Raw genomic sequence first — 23,316 nt, forward strand, 5'->3', positions numbered from 1 at the left:
AGCGCCATCGTGCCAATGCACTTGTCCCTGCGTTGCTTGCCCCATGGCCTCGTAGAGGAAGGAAAATACATGGCCTCTGAAATCGGAGAGTGCGCGCCGGCTGGTTGTCGTCTGGTCAATTTTTAGAGCGCCAGAGGGCGTTGCTACAGCTTCCTTTACACGGACAGATTATTTTGCGTGCTTTTCAGAGAATGTCGGATGCGTGCAGAGAGCGTTGCGCTAATTTCTATCTCGCATGCGCCCTGCGTTGACTAGGTGCGCAGGTCGCGGAGGTCATTGGCCTGCCGCGACATTGAGAATAGTTATACGGCAGGTTTGTTCCAACCGCTGGCAGTGAATGATGACGGTAAAGGTCTCACGCGCGCACGTTGTTATCATACACGTATACGACAGCTCGGTGACGATAACTGCGTGCGCTTATCGCAGAGAGCGCGTTGCTGCTGCTTTTCTCGAGTCAAGCTGGAGGATGCAAAGGGAAAAGGCCACTTCTCTTCTTCCTTGGGGGACGCCTTCTTCGGGCCGTGGTACGAGGGGTCGTTCAACTGGTTGCGGTGGACAAGGGAGGGGAGGCGACGCGCGGCTGTGTGTGTGTGTCGACAGCAACCGTGTGTCGCGTTGTTTCCTTCGTGCTACAGTGTATACTAGAATACTTCGTACACTTCGTGTCCTGTCCCACGTCACGGGTTGATTGCTGCCCCGGCGCACCTAGTCAGAAGAAACCGAGGGAAATTAGCGAAGGCCTCTGCTGCGTTGCTACGTGGCTGGCTGTAGCATTAGACATTAGAGAGTTTTAGCTTGTCGGCGAACTGCAGCAGCAACGCTAGTAGCGACACCTAGTGACTATTTTTGAAACTACGACACGAGAGAGTGAGAGAGACGTCTTTGTGTTACATAGGTGTTCTTGTCGAAGAAGAAAGAAAGAAGGCTGCATGTTAATGACTCTGTCACTGCCGTCGCGTACGTTACACCAGCAGCTACTCTACGCCGCCGATCCGGCCGCTGACGTTTTCGGTAACCCGTCGCTCCGCAAAGGGCAATACGTTTACGGTAGATTGTACACTTCCTATTATACAGTACCGCCCGGAGACGTCGACGACAGGAGCAGTGCAAGCGCTGGTGGCGCCAGCTTGTGACGATGTCTTTGACGAAAGCGTGCAGAACATTTGTTGCACTGACTGACTGCATTAAAGTTGTCTGCTGGTTGGCGTAAACTTGTCAGTGGCAACACTATCATCAATAAAGTATTTTGGTACATTTTCGAAGAGTCGCGTAGCTGCGAAAAAAAAAAAGAAAGAAAGAAAGCCTTTGTCCGGCAATCTAGGCTGATATCTTCTAGTAAACAGCTAAACCGGCGGGTATAACGTAATTGCTCTTGCCTTGATTCTATTCCTTTATCATCACACACCGCTTACGACCGGCCAATCTTAATGATGAAATGGGTGCAGCGCTGCTCGGACCACCTAAGAAAGAAAAAATGCAATATCGTTGCGTTACCCCAGACGGGACGCTTGAGGATGGTATCGCAAGACCTATAATTATTCGATAACACGACTCGCTGGAAGCCTGCGAGAATTTGGTTCATTCCACCGTGCAGATTACCGCCGCAGGACACATTTCGTAGTTTGCAAAAATGTTTCTCAATCTTTCCTGTGTCGCCATGCGCTCTCCTGTGACAGCTGAGAAAAAAAAGAAGAGAGATATTCCTGCGCAAGGAAATGTGCTGACAACTGAGCGTACCGCAAAATACTGTTAAAAGAAATGCCGTCGCGTCTTCTAAACAGCCCAGCCTCTCGAGATACCAATTATGTAACCGCGCCCGACGTTCGACGCCGGCCGCGGGCGCTCGTAAACGAAGAACATCACGAGGCGGCACGTCAGAAACAGATAGGGTTTCTTTTCTCTAGCACCAGCATGGGGGAGAGCTATATAGCTTTTAGATTACATCGTTTGTTTGTTTGTTTACCGCTCACTTTTCAGTTTCTCCCCCTACTTCTGCGCATTTGGGCAGGGAGCGACATTGCATTCTATTTTGGCGAACGAGCCCTATACTTTGGACGCGGTTCCATATCCGTATAACGCCGCGGTATCCCTTGATTTGATAGGGGAACAATGGGGGCTCTTCTCCGAGGCGAACCCTACAGCTGAAAGCGCACTCACGCGCAACTTCTGCACGTGGTATATAACCCTCGCCATATAGAAATCGCGTGGTACTTATATTCCACCGTGCTCGTTTCTTAAATCGCGCGGGGAGTGGGTATAAGAAAGGGGAATGGAATTTGTGGAATGGGCGGGCAGCTAGTGGCGGGGGAGGGGGGGGGGGGGGGTGAGCGAGTGGTTATAGTCGTCGGGACGTCGGGAGCGCGTGGCACGCGCTCTTTTCGGCGCGTGCGATACGTGGCTGCTGCAGCCGTAATTTGCCTGCAGACATATCTCGCGCGCTCCGGTGAGCGCATGCACGCGGACTCGCGCGCTGCTCATATTATTCCCAGCGCGCGATGAAGGACGGCTAGAAATGTTTCAGAGACCGGGGGAGGACGACGTCGTCGGGGTTCCGTGGCTCGAATTGCGTGTTTGTGTTCGATGTTTCTCTCTTCTCGCTCGCGATATCCCGTTCTTATAAATAACGAAAATGTTTTTCCCTTTTCCGTCGTCGGTTCTTCGTAGCCACTTGTTCATACTTTTCTAGTCTGCAAAAGTAAACGAGCAGACGGAAGTTTTGGTGCGTCGGCAATTCGTAGAAACAGCACGAGCGCGCGCATGCAGAAATCTTGATCGATGATTAGAAAGGAAACACAAGCCGCGTTTGCGTTTCGTCGTCTGCATGGATACCCGTGTGCTTGCTGATTCAGAACTCACGCGTGAGTTCACGGTGCAGGATGCCTTGTGGGGAAGCCGCTGTCAGTGATTTGTGGCGTAATGTTGTAGCGCAAAGGTATTTAAAAAAAAAAATAGGCGCAGATCCCACGCAGTGTATGAATCAGTGTTATGCGAAACGTATTGAATGTAGCTGGCTATAGCATCGTTTGGAGTTTCGCAGTGAGCTAAGGGGCGCAAATGGCGCACTTGGCGCAAATGCTACGACCTTGTGTAGACCTCTGTGGCAGTCCCGAAGAGTGCACTGTCGCATATAGGGAAGAATAGAGTAAACTGCCGCGCTGTCGAATGAAGGAAGATAATTGTTGCTGTGCGAAATGACATACGCGCCAGCCGTTCCAAGCTTGCTTGCACGTGGTAAGGAGCGTGGTAAAATTGTTTTCTTTTTTCTTTTTTTTCTTTTTTGTTCCATACGTATACGCCTTGGCCTAACGGGTGGAGCATAGATCTGGCTGTCAGACTCTAGCTCAAATCCGACCAGTGGGCATGTACTTCTTATTTGATGAGGACACAAGTGAGGCAAGACATGAACTTACCTTACAGCGAAGTGTCTGGTATAAGAGGGAAAGAATGCTTAACGTTAAAAAGACGCCGCCATATCGTGCTGCTGGCGCGGAAGTGGGGAAAGTCTAGCGTCAACACCCAGCGTTTAGCGACTAGGGGCCGAATTCACTAAGCTTTTCATTCGTGAGTGATATTTTCTTTTGGCCAGCCGCCTTCGCTAACAATATATGTCCAGCATCAAGGCTGGCTGGCATTTGCTTTTACGCACAGTCCTATCGTGAGAGGTTTTGTGAATACGGGCTTGCTAGTAAAGAGCTAGTATTCTTTCAAGCGTGCTTTGTAGCGCTTGATCGCAGTAGACATCCAGAAGAAAGTTTCACTGGGAACAGTCGGTCGTAATGGTAAGACCCGCTAGGTACTTGTACTGTATATATACATATAGTAGAAGGCTACAATGCGGAACCGACGGAGACTAAGGAGGCACACAAAGTACACAGACGTCGGTTCCGCGCTGTAGCCTTCTACTATATAACAAGCCCAACTGGTTACTCTACAACGGTAGCGATGGGGGCTTGTTGGCGATTCATTAGGAACACTTTTGATGCAGCGCGAAACGTAACAGAACACAGGAAGGCACAAGTAAAAAGACACCACACAGCACTACTAGCAACAACAACGTTTATTCTCAAAACCAGACCGCTACATGTCGCGAAGCACAACACATCACACTATCGAACCATTAAATATGGTTCGATAGTGTTAATTCATTCGCGCATGTTTCTCAGTGCTTCCACGTGATGTATGTCTGCTATGGCGCATGTGGTATATAAGCGGTCTGGTTTTGAGAATAAACATTATTGTTTCTAGTAGCTCTATGTGTTGTCTTTTTACTTGTGCCTTCTTTTGTCCTGTTACGCTTCACGCTGCCTCAAAAGGGTTACTCGACGTCCTTGCGTTACATTACGTGCAATATTTTTTTTTATTTTATTATTATTTTTTAAGGAGAATTGTTCACCGGCTAGCCCGGTAAACTCGGATAAAAAAAAGATGGCCCGCTACGTGCTCTGCTCTACACATGGCGATGTCAGTGTTATGATGTCGCTTCTCGAAGCGGATGGATTCGGCCGAAACAAGAGACGGCGCGGACAAGAGACGGCACGGAGAGCCCGAGTGGACGACGGGGCGCTCGCCGCGTATACACTTCGCCACTTCGGCCGCCTGCACGGCGCGAGCCCTGCTTTCTGTAAAAGCACGCCTCTCCATCACCATCGCCGTAGTGATGGTGCTGGGGAGAAGTGCCGCTTCCTTGACGGCTTCGCCAAGAAAGAGGGGCGCGTGGAGAGGTGCACGCGGTGCCGGGGCCGTTCTGAGGGGCCTTTCGCGTCGAAGCCCTCCCGCCTTTTATACGACCGTGCCGTGGGTCTCTCTCGAGTCTAATGGCTTCTTTATTATTTCGGGCCTGGAGCGCGGGTCTCCCTCTGTGTGCTCGGTCGGGCCCGTAGAGGTGCCGGTGGTGGTACTACAGTGGCTGCGGGGGGAGAAGCTCCTTTCGAAGAGCCTGCCGGCCGGCCAGCCTTCCGGCGGCGTCAGGTTTTCGAGGGTGGTTGGGGAGAGGGGAAGCAGGAGGTGAGCGTGGTAGTTCTGAGCGCCTTTATTTATTCTTTTTCTTAAACTTATTTTACTTTTTCGCTCGGCTTCTTCTCTGCCTCTCTTCGAAGAAGAGCACACCGCCTGCATCGGTTGCTGCTGAGGGGGCGCAACAAATGATGCCCTCCCCCCACCTTCCCTCCTCCTCCCGTCCTCCTCTTCCTGCTGGTGTGTCTCTTGTTACCACGACGGCCGTACCGCGCGTGTCTCACTAATACCGTGCAGCTTTCCTTGAAGCCTCTAGTGTCTACGAAGCATCCGCTGGCGCTCAGTAGAAAGCACTGCGGAGCATGCCCGCTGCCGACACGTTGGTTGCTGTTTAGATTAACCATACATTCAAAGCAACCTCGGCGGTTGTTGAAGGGCAGGAACACTCTGGTGCCGAGCACGACGTGGTTAGTTCGATTTCGATTATTGGCCAAGGGAGCGTCAGTCTCAACCTGCGCGAAAGGGCAAAGGCCTAGTGCTCAGATTACAGTGCAAATGTATAGTTTCGTAATGGACTCGTGAGTGACGCTGTAAGGTAGTTCTGGTAACCCACAGTGTATATTTTGGGCGTAGACCTACCAGACAGTTGCGCTTAACTTTCTTGCTGCCCTGTGGCAGGCGCGAGCTCTAGCTCACTAACAGCGAAGCCTGACAGCCGGCGAGCAGCTAATTGGACTCGCCACCGTGCCGCCGTTCCCGATTCTCTCGAGCGAGTGGCGCGAAGGTATGAAAAACCAAACGCGGTTACTTGGATATCAGACACAATTGAGCGCTGTTCCGAATTGACGCTCAGATAAGGATGATTTTTACCTCATAAAATTTTGTTGTATATAATATGCTGCTGGCAGAAAGCTGGGCTAGTTGGATTTCTTGTAACTGATGCATTTTCAGTGCTTCGGAAGAAACAGAAAAATCGAGAGATCAACAAAGAACAATACAGGGGGATGCTGGCTCCATGTCCTGTTGTTGTTTACTGCCTGTAAACTTCTGCTACTTCCGAAACGCTGGAAATGCAGCAGTTTTTGTGAATGAACACTCCCGACCGTCGTTCAAGGCTTGAAAGACAGCGCGCGTATGCAGGCCTGTCATGCACGGAGGAAACTTTTGTTGCGTTAACATGTTATTGGAATCGCCATGCCACAGATGAAAATTTTATCAGGCGCTGTCTTGTCTACACATCCTCTCGTGTCTCACAAAAGCAGTGCAGCTCCGCTAAGGCTGCAGGGTCGTATACAGATTCGGTAAAAAATAGTGTCGAGTTTAACCAATAAAAGTTCATTGTCTGTCTGTCGACTTTACCCAGTCCTTAAACTGTACATAACTGTTCTTTGCTACACGTAATTTGATGAACAGATTGACCAGACGTTAGGCAACAATAACGTCGTCAGCCTTCCAGCAGGAGCAGACGACGTTGTTGATACACTTCTGCTCAAGCAAGAGCAGGCGACGCAGCCACTGAAGAATACACGCTCGCTTTTTTTTTTTTCGATTGGCGTACACTCTTGCTATATACATATAGCGTTGAACACGCTGCACGACTTTCACGAGACAGAACTGAATGTATTAATGAACGTCAGCCATGCGCGAAGGTAAGGGCGAACAAGCAATCAGGAAAAGCCTTTGTAACGTTCCGCGGTAAAACGAAGCCTCTGTTGCGAGAGGCGCGCGATGATCAGCTGCAAATTTCGCCCGTCACGGATGTTGTTAGCTCGTTCTTGACACCGGTCGATTCTGAAACATGCTTCTCGGATAACAACGCGTCTCAGTAGCTTCCAGAAAACTCAGTAATTGTCGCTCTTGTAATATATACAAGTTACACCATGAGACGTCGATATATAGATAACGACCTAAGGCGTTGCGAACGCCGTTATGTGAACGAGAAAATACGCGCGTCCGTCGAGATAGACGACGCGCGATGCCCATAGAGCGGCGTTCCCCCCTGGCAATGGTGTTTCTCCTGCTGCCGTGGGCGTATAGATATCGCCATCATCATATTTTCTGCCCCCTTCCCTTTTCTGTGTACGCGATAGACTCGGGGAAGAAAAAAAAGGAGACCAGTACGACAGCGGGCTCAGTAACGGCTGCGCGGTACGTCGCGCTGGTGATAGATTGTGATGGTAGCGTCACCGCACTGATGCATAAATAAGGGCCGCACGTCGACTTCGTTTCCAGGAGTCAGACGCTGACGTCTGCTACTGCTGCTTCCCGCGGGAGCAGACGACGCGCACGGGGTACCGTAGAGATTTCTTCTTCTTTTTGATATTATCGTTTGTTTTCTGCTGTTTTGTTTGTTTTCTCTCGTTGAAGTGACGTCTCAAAGGAAGGCTTCTCTCGTCGTCTTGTGCGTAGTGTAGCGATTCAAGAGCGTGGCTTGCGTTGCGTGACGCCTTCGTACTTCTTCGGAGTTACGCCACTGAGAGGGTCCTGGAATGAGTGCGTGCTTCTCAGGAGAAAAAAAAAAAAAAAGGGGGGGGGGGGATCTGTCTGGCCTTCTCAATTTTTCGCCATTTTGTACAGGACGTTCCCCTTCCACCGCTCCCCTTTTTTTCTCCCTTTTTATGTGGCTAGCTGTCGGCTCTTCGGCTACATACATACATACATACATACATACATACATACATACATACATACATACATACATACATACATACATACATACATACATACATACATACATACATACATACATACATACATACATACATACAACATACATACATACACAGATACGTACATACACAGATACGTACATACATACGTACATACATACATACATACATACATACATACATACATACATACATACATACATACATACATACATACATACATACATACATACATACATACATACATACATACATACATACATACATCCTCGGTTCCCTTTCTTCTCGTTCATTGCATAGCGAGGGTCTCGAATCAGGCAGCTTTGGTGCATTCAGGTAGCATGTGTGGGTTTAGTTGACCATTTGCCTTCACCCAAAAATGTTCACGTGACGCTTGCGGCAGAAAGGATGCTCCACATCCGCCGCCAAGGCCGTCAGCAGTGGCGCTGGCTAACACTCTCAGGGTTATTTCTAGTAGATCAACATAAATACCCCAGAAAGTGGATAGTATAATGGTTTTGTGGTAGCTCAGTTGGTAAGAGCATCATTGCAGGCGTAATGCAAAGACGTGGTTCGTATCCCACCTGCTGCCAGTTGTTTTTTCGTCCACCGTCATTTCCATTTATTTATCATTTCTTGCATTAAATTAAGAACAAGTAATTTCCCTTGTACTGCCCTTGGTGTCAATGTTTACTGACTTCTTATGATATGACTAATGAATACACACACACACACACACACATATATATATATATATATATATATATATATATATATATATAATGCGGTAATGCAGTAATAATCCGTTGTGCGGTGCACAGACGAACAGCTAACATAAACCAGAATGGCTAATGCTGACGTATAGGTATAGTAGGTAAAAAACAATGTCAATGTCACAAAGTTCTGACCATGATTTACAGCACCGTGAATATAAGCAGAGCACGTACGTGTCATTTGTTTGTCAATTATTTCTCTTGTGACGTGTCGTAGATTAGTCCCAGTTGCCGCCTCGGTTAAATTTTGTACGTTAAGTAACGCTGATATGATGAGACTTCATGGCTCTACGTAGACCCAAAGGTAGCTTAGACATGACGCGATCTGTGGAAAATAAAAATTAAATGAAAACAAAGAAGCAGGAAAAGAAAGAAAGGAAGAAAACCACAAGAATGTTATCGTTGTTACACGTCTGGTTACGGGCAGTACATAGTGTATGGAAACTTCACCGGCATGCTTGCCTTCGATGTTGATGAGAACGGCGAAAAAAGTACTTGTGTTATTTTGTTAAAGCAGTGCTGTCGCGAACCATTTCAGAATTCTCTGCCACCATTTTCCCCCGTTAAATAAAGAATCTAATGCTCTAAGCCGCTGAAAATATATTGGCAAAAGCGTCAGAACGCCCATGAATAATTTACAATACCTGCTTCTAAGAACCACGGGCTGCACTTACAAAGGTTTCCGTTCGGATGTGCTCTTTGGGATTGCTACTAATATGTGATCAGAATTGGCTAGAATTTGATCTTACGAACAATTCTAGCGTAAGAGTAGATACCAGCCAACCGTGATGTTGGACATATTAGCAAAAGCGTTTGACCAATAGCAAACAGCACTTATACGGACTAAATAAAGGTTTCGGTACTGGGGGGTGATGCGCCATGACGTCATGTGACACTGGCTAGCTCACTTCCTGTGGCTGCCTCACGCGAGCACAGCTAGAAGAGACAGGTGACCGGTATGGCTACGCCACTGTCTGTTCTCCGTCTTGCTTTTTCCCCCTTCTCATTAATAACCCCATCTCTCTCTTTATGCTGTTTCCGTGACCAGAACATCGCATAGGGTTACAATCAGAATAAAAAAAATCAAAGCCCCTTTCTTTAACAAAGATGGTTGAACGCGAAGCTTTCGCCCATACAAACTGAATCAAAGTCCTAAAGCCAACGACCACGCAACTAACCCAAGAAATGCTGAGCGACCCGATGCGATGCATATGTGATTTGATTGCTTGTTTCGGATTATATTTTTTGAACGTTGAAGTTGAATGAAGACACATTTCGTTAAGTTACATAGCCTTTATTTTAGATCATGTAGCCGTTGATTACACGCACACACTCACACTTTCACGGACTGCATGCCGTTGCCGATAGACGTGATCAGCCTTACGGGCACGATCGCGCTTACATTCGCGTACGGCAGCCTCTTCTTCTGCCGTGCGCTGCACCCGCGGCCTACCCATTGGTGACGGCCGGGAATGCATTGCGTAACGCGCGTAATGCAATGCAGACACATATACAGTTCGTCTGGGAAGCGTGGCGTTGCAGTTCCCGTTGTTCTTATAGGTGCAACTGCGAATGTGAAATATAGTGTTCTACGATTGTGCGCGCAGACAGTTCCATTGTGTAAGTTGGCTTTCCTGTAGTGCTTTTTCGACGCTCGCGGACGAACTGAGTGAGACATAGAAAGCTTCGCTTTAAAAGCACATGCGAAACCGCCTGCTTCTTGGCCAATCCCCCGTAGTGGGTATGAGCCAGTGTTTGGACACAAGGACAAGAAACGGCTGCACTTAAAGGAGTGTGACGCACGTGGTAGTCGTTTTTGAAGCATTGTAACTTGTAAAAATGCACACTGGGGGAGTGACACTCACCACAACAGCTTTCTTCGGCCGCCTCAAAACGACGGAAGAAATGAAAGTAAACGAAAGTCGTTCATGTCGATTATCTGGCGCCCTACATCGTTCCAGCCGTGTTTGGGCGGCAGCGCCGTTGCCGCCTTTCTCCGCATGGTACATCGCACGCGCCAAAACATTTTGACGGCGTGAGTGCGCGTTCCGGCCCAGCTCTGAGGGGACGTAAAAAGAAAAACAAGAGAGAGGGCGCCTCCTCGAGGCTGGGCCGTAATTTGACTGCAATCAAGCAAGCCCGCCCGCTCGCGCAGCCCCCCCCCCCCCCCCCCTCCCAATTCTCTATCCTCACTCTCTCCGTAGCCCCCCTAACTCCCCGCCGTCTGGATATCGGGTTGTACCTTGGACTCGCGACACACCCAGGGTTGGGACGACAGCAACACAACGCACGCCCCGCCGGCGAAAGCGACAGAGGAAGCACCGGCCCTGCGGCAGCGAGCTCTCAGAAGTGCACAAAATGCGGACAACGCCCTTGGCATTCCCTGCTTGTTCGCCTCTCTCTCTCGCTCTCTCTCTTTCGTTGCCTTCCAAAGTTCTTCGCATGCTACAGAGCCCCACTTCCCTCCGAGAGCGGAATGGTTTCACCCAAGGTCGCGCATGCGCAACAACGCAGTCGCCGTCTGTTCACAAACGCTCTCACCGCCCCTGGGAGCGAAGTGGTTTCGCCCAAGGTCGCGCATGCGCAAAGAGCAGGTAGGCCACATTGCCGTCTGCTCGTGGCGCGTTGGGTTGGTCGTGTGGCGGAACCGAGTCGGCGCTCGCGGTTGAGTGCGTGATGATTGTCGGTGCAGTTTGTAACGGCTGACTGCTCTTCTCAATGGTTTACTGACTGATCTTCTGCCTGTACTGTGGGAACCAGCCTATCGCCTCGCCTATCTTCGCCGCCGCGTGGACCAATGGTTCTGCCAGTTCTGCGTAGCTCCGGATATATGGGAAGCTTTCCCCCGATACGGCGGCTCACGTGGAACTACTATCTCGAGTGCTGGCAGCCGATGGGGTGCTCGTCGCAGAGGGATCTCTGTTGTCATTAATGGGAGCAACAAGGTCTTGTGAGCGCGTGACTTGGGCAGCGCGCACCTTTTTACTTTTCTCATCCTGTTGCAAAATCGTACGAAAGTCGTGCAAGCACATCCGGCGCAACTGACCATTCTAACGCCACTTTGATCCAGTGTTACGATTTTCTTTAGTCATTGCTGTGAACTAAAGGAAGCGGTAATCACTCTTTGCGCCTTCATAACTCGTATCTTATATGATAATTTTGCTGTACTTCCTTCCTTGGTGCACACGCGGGAGTATTTTCAGCGTTTTCACCGCAATGCCATGATCAGACGGTCGCTTGAACGCCTCTGCACTTTTTTTTGTATTTCGTACATTGTTTTACGACGTCACTCGTATTAAATGCCTTCCAGCAAGACTTGTCATAGTTCACCTGTTCATTAGCCTTAAACCTAGTCGTGTTTGCTCGCGCGTGGTGATCTGCCTACTATCCGTATTATTTTCTGCATTTGAGTCCGCTTTCATAAAGCAGCATCCTTTTCCCTGAAGTCATGCGTTTCATGAAGTGTAGCACAGTCGGCTCAGGTTATTGCAAAAGCCAAAAAAATGCATCTCAAGACAATTTAGACGTGTATAAGATGTGTTATATAGCACCCCTCCCTATAAGAGTCGCATTGTTCACAGTGAAGCGGCTAAATGCTCACTCTGGGTATAGCAGGCTTCACTCAAACAACCTGTCATTGCAGTGAAACAGTGCTGCCGCTAGAATGATCCGTTGGTAGCAAATTAGTTAGTTAGTTAGCATTTCGTGCGGAAGCTGCCGTGTACAAGGGAACATTGATCGTTAGTTGCACCAAACTGAAAAATAAAAGTGCGATATTTATTCTGTAGTACGGACTAAAGAGGTACATGTACAAGCAGGGTGGGCAATACAGATGAAAATAAAACAGTGATACACAGCAAAACGAACAACAGTCATGTAACCACGATAATTTTTCGTAATCTGACAGTTTGTCATTCACAGCAGTGTCATTCACTTATCGTCCTTGGAATTAAAAAAGAAACTAAGCCTCGAACAAGTCGGCTCCTGCAAAATGTGGCATTAGTGCGTTTGGCGATGGCGATGCATCTTTGTTATTGTAAAGTTAGCAGAGATAATTCTAGCCTCAACATTTGCTTTCGCACTTATAATAGCGCTGTATGTGATTGGCTTCCATTAGTTGTGAGGGTGAGTCTCACGCAGCAAAATTGTTAAAGGGATAGACAACCGCTCAGAACATGAATTGAGATAACCCCGCTGATGGAAAGATCGTCTATCGTATTGGCTAGAACGGGTTCTGTTTCTCTCATTAAACGTGGATTTATATTTTTCATTCTTCACCAAATGTCGCAACAAATGACCTTTGGCGCCTAACGTACTTATGAGGTCTACCACGTGACCTTCTACTAGTGTACGCTGTTCGTGGTCTTTTTATTAATATAGAAATGCAGTAACATTCTTTCTATTATAAGTTATTTTTTTTAACTTACAATGTGCAGATAAGCCTTCGTTTTTGATGACTTGGCTTGGCTCGTCTATCGAATGAATAACGACGACGGGGGCCAGCAAGCCATGACGTAGGCGTGTACTTGGGAAAAAACGCGGTAGCTTTAGCTCGGGCGCTTCTATCTAAATACATGTAAAAGTAGAATTCGTTTTTCTCAGCAACCACTGCACCAAATTTTACGAGGTTTGTTGCATTTAAAAGAGAAACCTAAAATATGGTGACTGTAATTGGTTTCTAATTTTTATTTAGGTCGTCAATCTTTTATCAAAAATTGTCAAAAATCGCAAATTGTCAGAAAACGAAACTATCAAGTTGACGACTTTGTATCTCAGCAATGAAAAAGTGATACCACAATTCTGTGCATTGCATCTAATAGTACATCTAAAGCCGACAAAATTTATATATTACACATGAATTTAAAAATTTTTTGTAATATAGAAATACAGCTTTTGCAGAACCCTTGTACGCAACGTACCGAATTCACGTAAGATACAAATTGACATATCGAATTGTCCGCTTTGAATGATCTAATGGATGCCGTTTACAGAACCGCAATAACTGCTCTTGATGCAAATCTATTAATTTGTAATCTTCGTGCTTCTATATTTTTCGAACTTTCGAATTTTTGAAAAAAAAAAAGAGCTTGAGGCCCTAAATCGAAATTCCACTTTCAACAGTCACTAGAATTTAACTTTCCCAGATACAACAAATATAATTAAAATTCGTCCAGTGGTTATCTCAGAAAAGCGTTTCTGCGTTTTACATGTATTTGAATAGGCCGCATCGGAGTTGGGCACGGGCTAAAGCTTCCTATTAACCTTCATTCGACGCTGTAAATATAATAAATGAATAAAAAAAGTGCAGCTGCAGTGTCTTTGTTTCTGAAGGCCGGCACGCAAGAGCAGTGCGACAATAACCAAGTTCTAATACTATGTCGCCAGTGCATGACATTTGCGGTCAATATAAACCTGAAACCTTCGATTGTTCCTTGTATCCTTTACGATTAAATGTTGCTAGTTCATTTACAGTGCCACCGCAGGCGCAGCATTCGGAAATCCGCGTTTTTTCTTCTTTTTCTATACCTTTCTACTTGTATTGCTATGCGTGTGACAGCGTATGGAAGGCGGGCGGTGGCTGTAGCATGAAAATTTCGGGCCTCGATCAAGGTATACTGTAGACTCGTGGGTTGTGCAAGGTCTTTCATTAACAGCAAACAGCTGTCGACGGAACAATCTTTCATTAGCAGGCACGTTTCTTACGCACAGTTGGCTATGTTCCTTGTTGTGCTTCCTTTCTTTTTCTACTTTTACGTGTTCGTTGCCTCTATCTGTTAAAGACAGCCACGTCTTTTCTGCAGCCGTCTATCTCTGTATGTTCACGCTTCCTTTCCGGGACGTTCGCGGTATAACTCGACTGAGGTTCCCGCGAACAACGTCCTCTCGCTCGCTTCCGTCGCACTCGCCGCAAACGTCCGATACGGCGGCCCCGGGATAATGACGAAAGCAATAATTAGAGACGGGAGGACGACATCCAACGGCGACACGCAGCGAAGATTGGCAAGAGAGGAGTTTCAGAGAGAGGGGATTGCGGTTGAACGGCGGCGCGGGCTGCGATAAGACGAAGGCCTCCTCCATCAGGGCGAGCGAGCGAGAGAAAATGGTGTGCCTCGGAAGAAAAAGCGAAGGACGATCGTGCTCGTTTCATAGCAAGCCCCTCCCAGCGGGCATCGTCGTCGTCCGATGGCGGAATAAATAACGATCGTTACCTCATATCGAGGACGCCGGTTGCACACCCCACCACGCCGCGAGCACGTGGGTGCTCTCGTCAAAGGAGGAGGAGCGCGGCGCGCCTTCTGCGCTCGAGCAGACGAACAAGGATGCAGACGACGCACGTGTGAGAGACGGAAGTGGAAGGGGGGGGGGGCTCTCCAGTGTGCACGGTTTTTTTTTTCTTTTCTTTCTTTCTTTTTTTTTTTTTTTTTTTTAGAGAGATAACTTCGTTCTGGGGCTTTTCTTCTTTCTAATCTTTTTTTCGGTTCGGCAACGAAAGATTGAAGATTAACGGATGGAGAGCGCGGGGAAGGCGAGGGCGTTGACGCTAAAAAAAAAAATAAATAAACAAGAAAATGCCTTCTGCTGCCTCTTTTTTGTCGTTTGCAACTCCGCTATCGACCCGCTCGAGGCTTCTCAGCTCGCCCTCGCCTCCACGGGCTCGCCCTCTTAATTTCGGTTTTTCCTCATTTAGTTTACGGCGCCTCGCTGCCTTCCCGATATGTGATTCTGCCTCTCCCCTCCCGGTGTCTCCCCCCCCCCCCCCCTCTTTCGTGCTTCCCCCACTCAGCGCTCGCTCCTTCGTCACCGGGTCATTTTTTTCTTTTTCCCCCGCAGCGCTCGCATCGTTTGGTTGCGGTTCCGCGCGGCCTCCTTTGGCTTGTGCGTGGGGCTCGTTTCTTGTTTTTCTCTCTTGTTTCGTCGTTTCCCGGTACACGCTGTTGCGGACCCCCTCCAGTGGCGGCTTGTTTCTCCCATCGCTCTCTCTTCCCTTTTCGAAATGACGTTGATTATTGGAAGGCGAGTCGCGCGGCCGAAGGACGCCCCAGGGCACGAAGCCAACTAACGAAGGCCTGCGCCGCTCCCCGCCGGCCAATGAGGGGTGGGTCCCGACGCGTGACGTCACGCGCCGAGCGGTAGGCCAGAAGCCGCCGGTGGGACGGCTGGCCGCCGCTCGCTGCGCGCCTGACACGTTTCATACTCCCCCTCGCCTCCCCCCCCCCCCCCCCATCTCGTCTGTATTATACATTCTTTTGTTTTTATTTCGTTATTACTTGCCTCCCCCCGTCCGTCTGTATCGCATGGCTGCGTCGCGCTGAGCACGCGGTGCTACCCGTCCCTCTGCATAATGCAGGCTTTTTCCGAGAGCGCGCGCGCGCGCTTAATGATAAGCCGCGGACCTTGGCAACGAACGGGCGGGCCCGCGTGAGCGTCGGCTCTCTGGTACGCGCCGTGCAGGCGGGCGCGAAATACCGTGCTGCATAGTTTTGGGGGCTTGCCACTCGGTGGCCCCTTTGCTGTTCTTTCTCTTTTTTATTTTCTTTTTCGTTGCCTTTGGGCAATATTAAGCGCTTCCTTGCTTGCTTTCATTTTTTTTTTTTTCGTTGCGTTATTCAGACTTTTCTTGGACGAACATTCCGTGCGTGCTCTTCTTTTACCGTGGGATGGATATGCAACCTTGCAGATTGATCATTTCGTGGCGGAGTAGGAGCATTTGAGGCGGTTTTCTGCTTAGCATCGTATTCGTCCCGTTCGTTGTCTCTCGTGTATAGCGGCGTTTTTCAACGCCTGGCACGCTTACGGGCTATGGGTTGGCGCGCTTTCGCAGGATACAAACAGCTCAGACTAAAGCCCTCTACAGGCACCCGCTGATACCACGACTTGCGGGAGTCCTGACCACACGTGGGGAACGACGGTTCTGGACGGTTTCCGCGACGCTCAGTAAACGCAGCTAGTCCTCTGAATCATCAGAAACTGTGACTTTATTGCGGAAAAGGATAGGATAGAAAGGTGGGCGAGTTGTGGTGGATTCATAGCTACTTTAGGTTGCGACAAGAACTAGGACACAAGAAGGAGTGACCTGACAGGACGGTTGACTGTTCACTGCATTCAGAGCCACCACTGCTGAAGTCTTCAATCTGCTGGTACACTTTACTCTGTGCTGCGTTGTTCGCGGTGCCGAACGCCATCTGCCTATGGGTGCCATTCTCACCTTGGCGGCGACCTTACGCGTTTGGCGATGTGTCTGTATGGTGCTTCGTCAGCGGCTCTGCATATCTGTGCTTACGCCTTCGAAAGTTTTGGATTTGTTTGTAGGGCCCTATTGCGGTCATTCTTGCGGATATCGTAAAATGCAAGTCCGTAGTCGTAAGTAAAAATATAGAATAAAACCTGGTTTCACAGTGCCTCAAATCATTCCATCGTTACTAACGTATTGATGAGCGAGATGTAACTACATTTGCAAATCCGCTTATATGCAAGGACGATTCCTATGATTTTAAGCCTGCTGATAATGATAATCAGAGAGAGAATAACGACGAACTCGACTAATCGACAGCGGATGTGAAGAATAAAAGTTTTGTGAATCCGCCCTCTAGTTTCTGTATGTCTTTTGCTTTGCGCGCGAGCTAATAAAGTGAAACTACAAATTAACTTTGAGATGTATTCGTAAATTACTGTTTTGCAATAGCAAAATCACTACCCTTACCGTGAGAGGAGGCTTCGTGTATGAAGAATAAAAGTTTTGTGAATCCGCCCTCTAGTTTCTGAATGTGTCTGTTGCTTGTGCGCACGAGCTAATAAAGAGAAACTACAAATGAACATAGAAGTGTATTCGTAAATTACTGTCTTGCAATAGCAAAATCACTACCCTTACCGTGAGAGGAGGCTTCGTAAGCCATATATTTTGCAATATTTGTAAACTAAATATGATTTACATGAAGTCGAAAGTCAATTGCCGCACCAGCTCGTCGTGACTTCATGGATTTCGACAGCATCCACACCGGTCTAGTTAATTATTTATCGGTACAAGGAGTAGTGTATTCCTTTCAAAAGCACCGAGAAAGCGAATTTCGAGATTTATTTCTTCTCTTGGGGGGGAGGGGGGATAGTGAAGGTTGCGTTACGTTATTGGAATGGTTAGGCACCATTCTGTGCACTCTGGTGCCTCGTGTACGCTGATATAAGGTATAGACTTCAGGTATGCCCATTTACTATGCGCTCGAACGACGCACTCTCGAACACAACACACGCTCTCAACCGCGCTTTCGACGAGGCAGTTCGCGTTTCCCATGTCTGTCTTCTTCGTGCTTGTCATGTGCTTCTGAACGGTATATAATGACTTAGGGTAGCTCAGTTCACTCAAAACACTATAGTGACCATGGCTGTGTGTTTGTATCGACAGCTAAATACGCGCAGTCCGAATCATATCAATGTCCTGCCGAAATCCTACTTCCTCAGTCTTGGAGGCAGAATGTCTTGAAAGGTCTATATATGCCTATGCATTACGTGAATGTCAGAGCTGTTTAATATTGCTCTTCAAAAAACCGACCATCTCTTGAGGAAAATTACACTCGCAAGAGGTGAGTGACCTCTGCGCGCTGTCTTCAAGTAAAAAGTGCTGCAATCGGCAAAACTGGCTTTATAAAAAAAGATAATGTAATAAACAGGAAATGCCGTTTGCTGCGCCTCTGCAGATGTCGTTCAACACTTTGGCCGATAGCATCGGCAAACCTGCGCTGCAAGTTTCTCCTCAATGCAGCACCGTGATGCATCTGGGAGAGCGGGATAGTGAGCAATGCCTGATCAGCGCGTGGGATTTCTGAAACAGGGAATCTCGAAAAAAATTCCAAGCTGTTTCCAAGCGAGATCTCTACGCGGAAGCCACGGTAATAGTAGTAGTGGTGCCTCCATCTATCAGCAGGCCTTTGAAATATTTGCTCTCCGGAACCGAGCCTAGCGCCATCTATCTTTGGATAGTCAAGTTAGTTTTTTTTCCTTTTTTTTTTTCCTGCTCGCTTTCTAGTCGATTTCTTGTCGCTGCTCGGTTTCTTGTCGTGCGATCGACGTCTCCATTTTTCCTTCCCATTTATCGTCGGACCGATGCGCCGAAGGTGTCGTGTATCGCACGCAGCGATCGCTAAATTCGTTCTTAATGTCCCACCCGGCGGACCTGCCGACGGCATCGTTATAGAAGTTTCCGGTCTCGCATATCCACAGGCACATCAAAAATCAAATAAGGAAAGGTAAAGGAACGGCACGCCGTTGAGTAACGCGATGGTTGTCGAAAATTGTGCGAGGACGGTTCTGGCCAGGAACATACCGCAAGCAGAAAAAAAAAAAAAAGCAAAAAAGTCTGGAATTAAAGAGGGCATCACCAATACGGGCCATTATGCATGCAGATAGCTCTGCAAACCAGATGCCGGGTTCTGCAGGAGTCATTAACGTCATTAGCAGACCGTTAAATCCCGCACGAATTTCGGCGAAGAACAACGTAAAGATGCGATAGGAAAGCGAAGGCCAACATAAATATCGAACTCCCGCCCCAACTGCGCTGTGGGGTTGGGGAGGCGGCAAAGAAACGCACATAATTTTTTAAAGAATAAAATACGTAAACAAACGAAATGTAGGAGGAAAGAAAAATATAAAGAAAGGAAGGCATGATGAGCGGAAGGGGCTTGGAAAGGAAAAATTTAGCGTTACCAGATGGCGGTGTTTGTGCTGGGCGCTGCGCGAAGCCAGAAGAAGCGGACGAAGCGAAGCCAATCCAAGCACGGGGTGCTTTTGCGAAAAAGAAGAAAGAAAAAAAGGAGGAAATAGAGGGAGAAAGAGGGTAAGATGAAAGAGCTGGAGATAAACACAAAGAGGCGGAGGAGGAAAGAAAGATGGATTGGTGGATAGATAGATGAAAGTTCGAGCGGAGAGACTGTGGTGGAAAGGGTGGTGAGAGAAAAGACTGCAAGCGAAGTTGGAGGGCGAAGGAAGAAGAAAAATATCTACGTAGTGAGAAAGAGCAGCGATGTGGAGAGGAAAAGAAAAGTGTACAAAGGAGGCCGCTTTGCTATTGGCCTCAACCTCCTCTCCGCCGCAGTTGTGGGCGGAGCGAAAAATCCATTCGCTCCCACCCCGCTCGGCCGACGTGGCTCGCTTGGGGCGGCATGGGGCTCTCTTTAATTTGCGGCGGTACGCGCAGAGGAGGTGGTGCGCGACTGCGCTCTTTGTCTAGCCCTTCTTCCCCCCCCCCCCCCTCTTCGAGCTTATCTTTCCTTCTCTCTTCCTTCATGTGACCCTACCTACTTCATCCGAGCGGCACGGCGAACAGCCGGGTAGCCTGGCGTTTCCACATAGGTCGCTTCGTCCCCCCTTCCCTCCCTCTCCCCTTCCCTCATTCTTTGCCCCTCTTTTCGGCGTTGCTTGGCTTGCACGACGAATCGAACACCGCGCGGCTTGCTTACTTGTATTTTTCTCCCCCTGGGACGAGGAATGAACGAGCGTCGCCGGAGCTCTTTCTTTTTTCTGTTTTGCGCCGCCGACGAACTATGGGAAGAAGCACCACCGTGCCTTGCGTGCGCTCGCCCGCGCGCTGTCCGCCCTGCGTTGGCCCTACCCGAGGATCGCTGGCTGCTTGAACTACCTGCCGACCGTCGACGAAGTTCGAACCGCGTGACCACGTCGCCGCGGCAAGTACCGACATTCACGAATGCGACGTCGCGGTGTCAGCATGGCGATGAGTCGCCTACGTAAAGGCCCCGGCACCAGTCGAAATAAAGGGACGGTGCTGGCAACGAAGTGGCCAAACGGCTACCGCGCTATGTCGTGCTAGTCGCCTGCATGGCGACGAGGAAGCGATTGGTTGTTGGTCCGTCGATCGATGCTGGCTGTCGCGAGTGCGGATTGGCGCGGATGAACATTCCCATCCTTTTATTTTGACCACGCGCCTTTTGGTGCGTGAGTGCAAGCACAGCTGACAGTGCGCGTGCGCTGTCCTGCCGAACGCGTTTCTCATGACTTTCTTTTTTTTTTTCTTTTTTGGGGAGCACTTTGCTGCGCTGACAACAGTGCGACCCCGGCATTGTCATTTTTTAGTGAACATTAATTGCCAAGTTTCCGTATGTCTTGTAGATTGTTTGATGTAAGCACTTATCTCTAACATCTGGGGTGAAGCTAAAAACTTGACAGCATTAGCTGAACATATTTGCCTCATCTTCCACTCTTCACAGCAAGTACGCTACTAAGTGTCAACACTTTTTCAACACTGTTACTCAGCGCGTCACTGAGTAACAAAGAAAAGCAAACCTGGAAAACTTATCTAGTATTGAATTCACAACGGTTCAGCACATGCTTTGCATTAGACTGGAGCATAAGAATTTATCGGGCCTATCTCACACATTTTTATCATTGGCAACATGGTACACACGGAATGCATACAAAGTATAGATTGCTTGTCAGGCCTTTATCAACGTCACGAGAGTTCTGTGTCAGTCAGCAGATGGTTTAATGAATAGTTCCTGTATCTACAGCATCTCGTACTAGTCATTGTTAATAATGCATAGCTTCCTCTCTTTTTGGCTGCCCAACAGAGCGTGTGAAGATGGTGGCGGTGCATTAGTGAAGAGGAGGCAGGCCTGCTGCACCCAACGGGATCATGGTTTCCACGCAGACTGCCATGCCACCACCCGCACCACCGCCTGCCGTAAGCTCACCCATGAACGTCCAGCAGGTTGGTCTCGGGCTGAATTAACGATACATGAAATGTGAAAAGAATCAAACTGCCGAGACTTGATTGATGTAACTATTCTATTTAAATTCTATTCATTTTTGCACTTTGTCAATGACTCTAGCAGTGCCTTGCTTGTGTAATCACCTGACTCGGACGACAGTGCAGGAAGGTGTATGATAAGGTGGGAATAATATCAGCCAGATATAATTGTTACATAACGCTGGTCGTGAATGGCAGATAGCACTGGGGTTTTGTGTATCTGGCAACTTCATATGGCACACTGGTACTAAATTGTCATCTTTTAGGAGAAACATTAAAGCACTCACAGAACCTTGAAAAAAGCACATGCATGGAGCCTCGGTAGATTAATCTTTCATTTAGTAGGTACATTCATTAGGCACCACGTCTAGAGGCACACCAAGCATTTAACACCCTAAGATTGTACTAAGCTCAATGCTTATGCAGTAGTATCTCTCTTGTGCAAATCAGCATTGCATGGGTACTCTCACACAATATATCTTTGGTGTGTGTAACCCTACAATCTGGCAAATGACACAGCGTGCTTGAATGCTTATTTTTTATGTTGCTACCAAGGTGTGTGTGTAATCTGTGGCCGCTATGCTCTCAGTGTCAGACATTGTGTTGCACCATATGTTGCCGAGTTCGGTGGTACAGTTGTCTACAGTACTCTCGAGTATCAAAAAACTACCACAATAAGCAGTTTTTCCCATTTTTCAGCCTAGCTTGGGAATCTTGTGTCACACAGCTGGGCTTTTCACCAGAATACTCCAGCGAAACGCTAAGCTTGTCGGCACCACAGCGGCTTCAATTGAAATGAAGCCATTGCTATGAGTACAAACCTTTACATAATTTCATCTTCGGCAATGAACTGGTAACTCATGGTGGGCTTTTACACAGTCTGCTAACACACTGTTCCATTTCACACACTGAATAATATTAAGCATGAATTCCCAAAAGCCTGATAATGAAGCCAACAAGGCAGTTGATAGAGCCAGGTGTGGTTATCAGCATGCCAGTATAATATTTACTGTGCTTGCAATTAGAGTATCACGACCACTAGAAGGGATTGCATTGAATTGCCTTACTACGTTGGAAGTCAATCAAAGATTGTTTGGTGGACTTGATAATTAATGGCTTTTGCACATCATATAATTATTTTTCTTTCTTCCTTTATCTGCTGTTCTTCCCCCACTAGAGCTTGAATGTTACTAGTGCCTGTTCTTGTCTGCATATGTTTGTGACGCTCTTTGTTTTACGGATTGTAAATGTCTACCTCGCAATCTTTACAGCAGCAACAACAACAACAGCAGCAGCAACAGACTCAGCAGCAGCAGCCGCAACAGGTTGTGGTCAGTTCACAGCCCAACCTGGCATCGCCCACCTCCGTGGCTGGGACCCAGGTTCCCAACCAGGTCACCATGACCACCAGTGCCCACCTACAGCCTCAGCAACCACAGTCACCCATCGGTGGCCCCATGCCCCCGCACTCTTCGACATGCACTGTCATCCCCCAACAGGCCATCCAGAGCATGACCCAGTCGCAGTTGCAGCCCGTAAGTGGCTACTACTATTCGTGACATCGTATTGTGCCCGTTGTCTACATCCTGTGGATTCCTGCAATACACATTTGGCTCGTGGATTGTTTCAAGCTATCCAGGGGCTTCGAGATACTGAAAAGTTTAGCCTGCCATCTAGTGGCATCTTAGTTGGCTTTACTGGTAGAGCAGTTGCCCTTATCTTGTGGTAGGTTGTGTAACTTAGGAGCAGGTTCAGTTTCTTCCAACGGCGTAGTTCCTATCTTTAGGGACAGCATGTGTTCTCTCTGTAGTGTGTGTAGGTTGGTGATATAAACAGAACTCGCTCAGACACATTCACAAAATATATATGTTCAACTTAGGTCTCACTCGAACTCAGAATCACTGAAATCAAACTCAGCCGAGTTCACTTGGACTCAAACTCACCAAAAGCAGACTCAGTCGGACTCAGACTCGCCGGGTAGTACGAGTCTGAGTTAGTCGACTTATGAATGAGTTCGCCGACCTATGGTAGGGTGTTATGTTAGATTGGTGCAGGACCAAGGACTGTTCCACAAACATGCCTTTAGCGCAGTAATCCCTGAAGTAATCCCTGATGGAGCTTGGGGGTCAGCTCTGCAAGGTTAAAGGGGTTGAATGACAATAAGCAATGC

General features: G+C 48.2%; 1 protein-coding gene across 31 annotated transcripts in view; it reads left to right on the forward strand.

Moving 5' to 3' along the window:
* Window positions 1-23,316, forward strand: part of LOC119445208 (polyhomeotic-proximal chromatin protein-like) — a 199,065-nt gene that overhangs the window by 147,659 nt on the left and 28,090 nt on the right. For 26 of the 31 annotated variants that reach the window (XM_049664290.1, XM_049664270.1, XM_049664269.1 and 23 more), the window contains 2 exons: window positions 20,968-21,107; window positions 22,418-22,681. In XM_049664290.1, coding sequence (XP_049520247.1) covers window positions 21,033-21,107; window positions 22,418-22,681 — 339 coding nt within the window. In that variant the 5' untranslated portion in view covers window positions 20,968-21,032. Of the gene's footprint in view, window positions 1-11,006; window positions 11,341-19,800; window positions 20,068-20,967; window positions 21,108-22,417; window positions 22,682-23,316 lie in introns of those variants that run through there. The other 5 variants (XM_049664273.1, XM_049664272.1, XM_049664274.1 and 2 more) reach the window with 5 other exon arrangements.

The sequence above is a fragment of the Dermacentor silvarum genome, chromosome 3, assembly GCF_013339745.2.
Source record: "Dermacentor silvarum isolate Dsil-2018 chromosome 3, BIME_Dsil_1.4, whole genome shotgun sequence".
Classification (NCBI taxonomy): Eukaryota; Metazoa; Arthropoda; class Arachnida; order Ixodida; family Ixodidae; genus Dermacentor; species Dermacentor silvarum.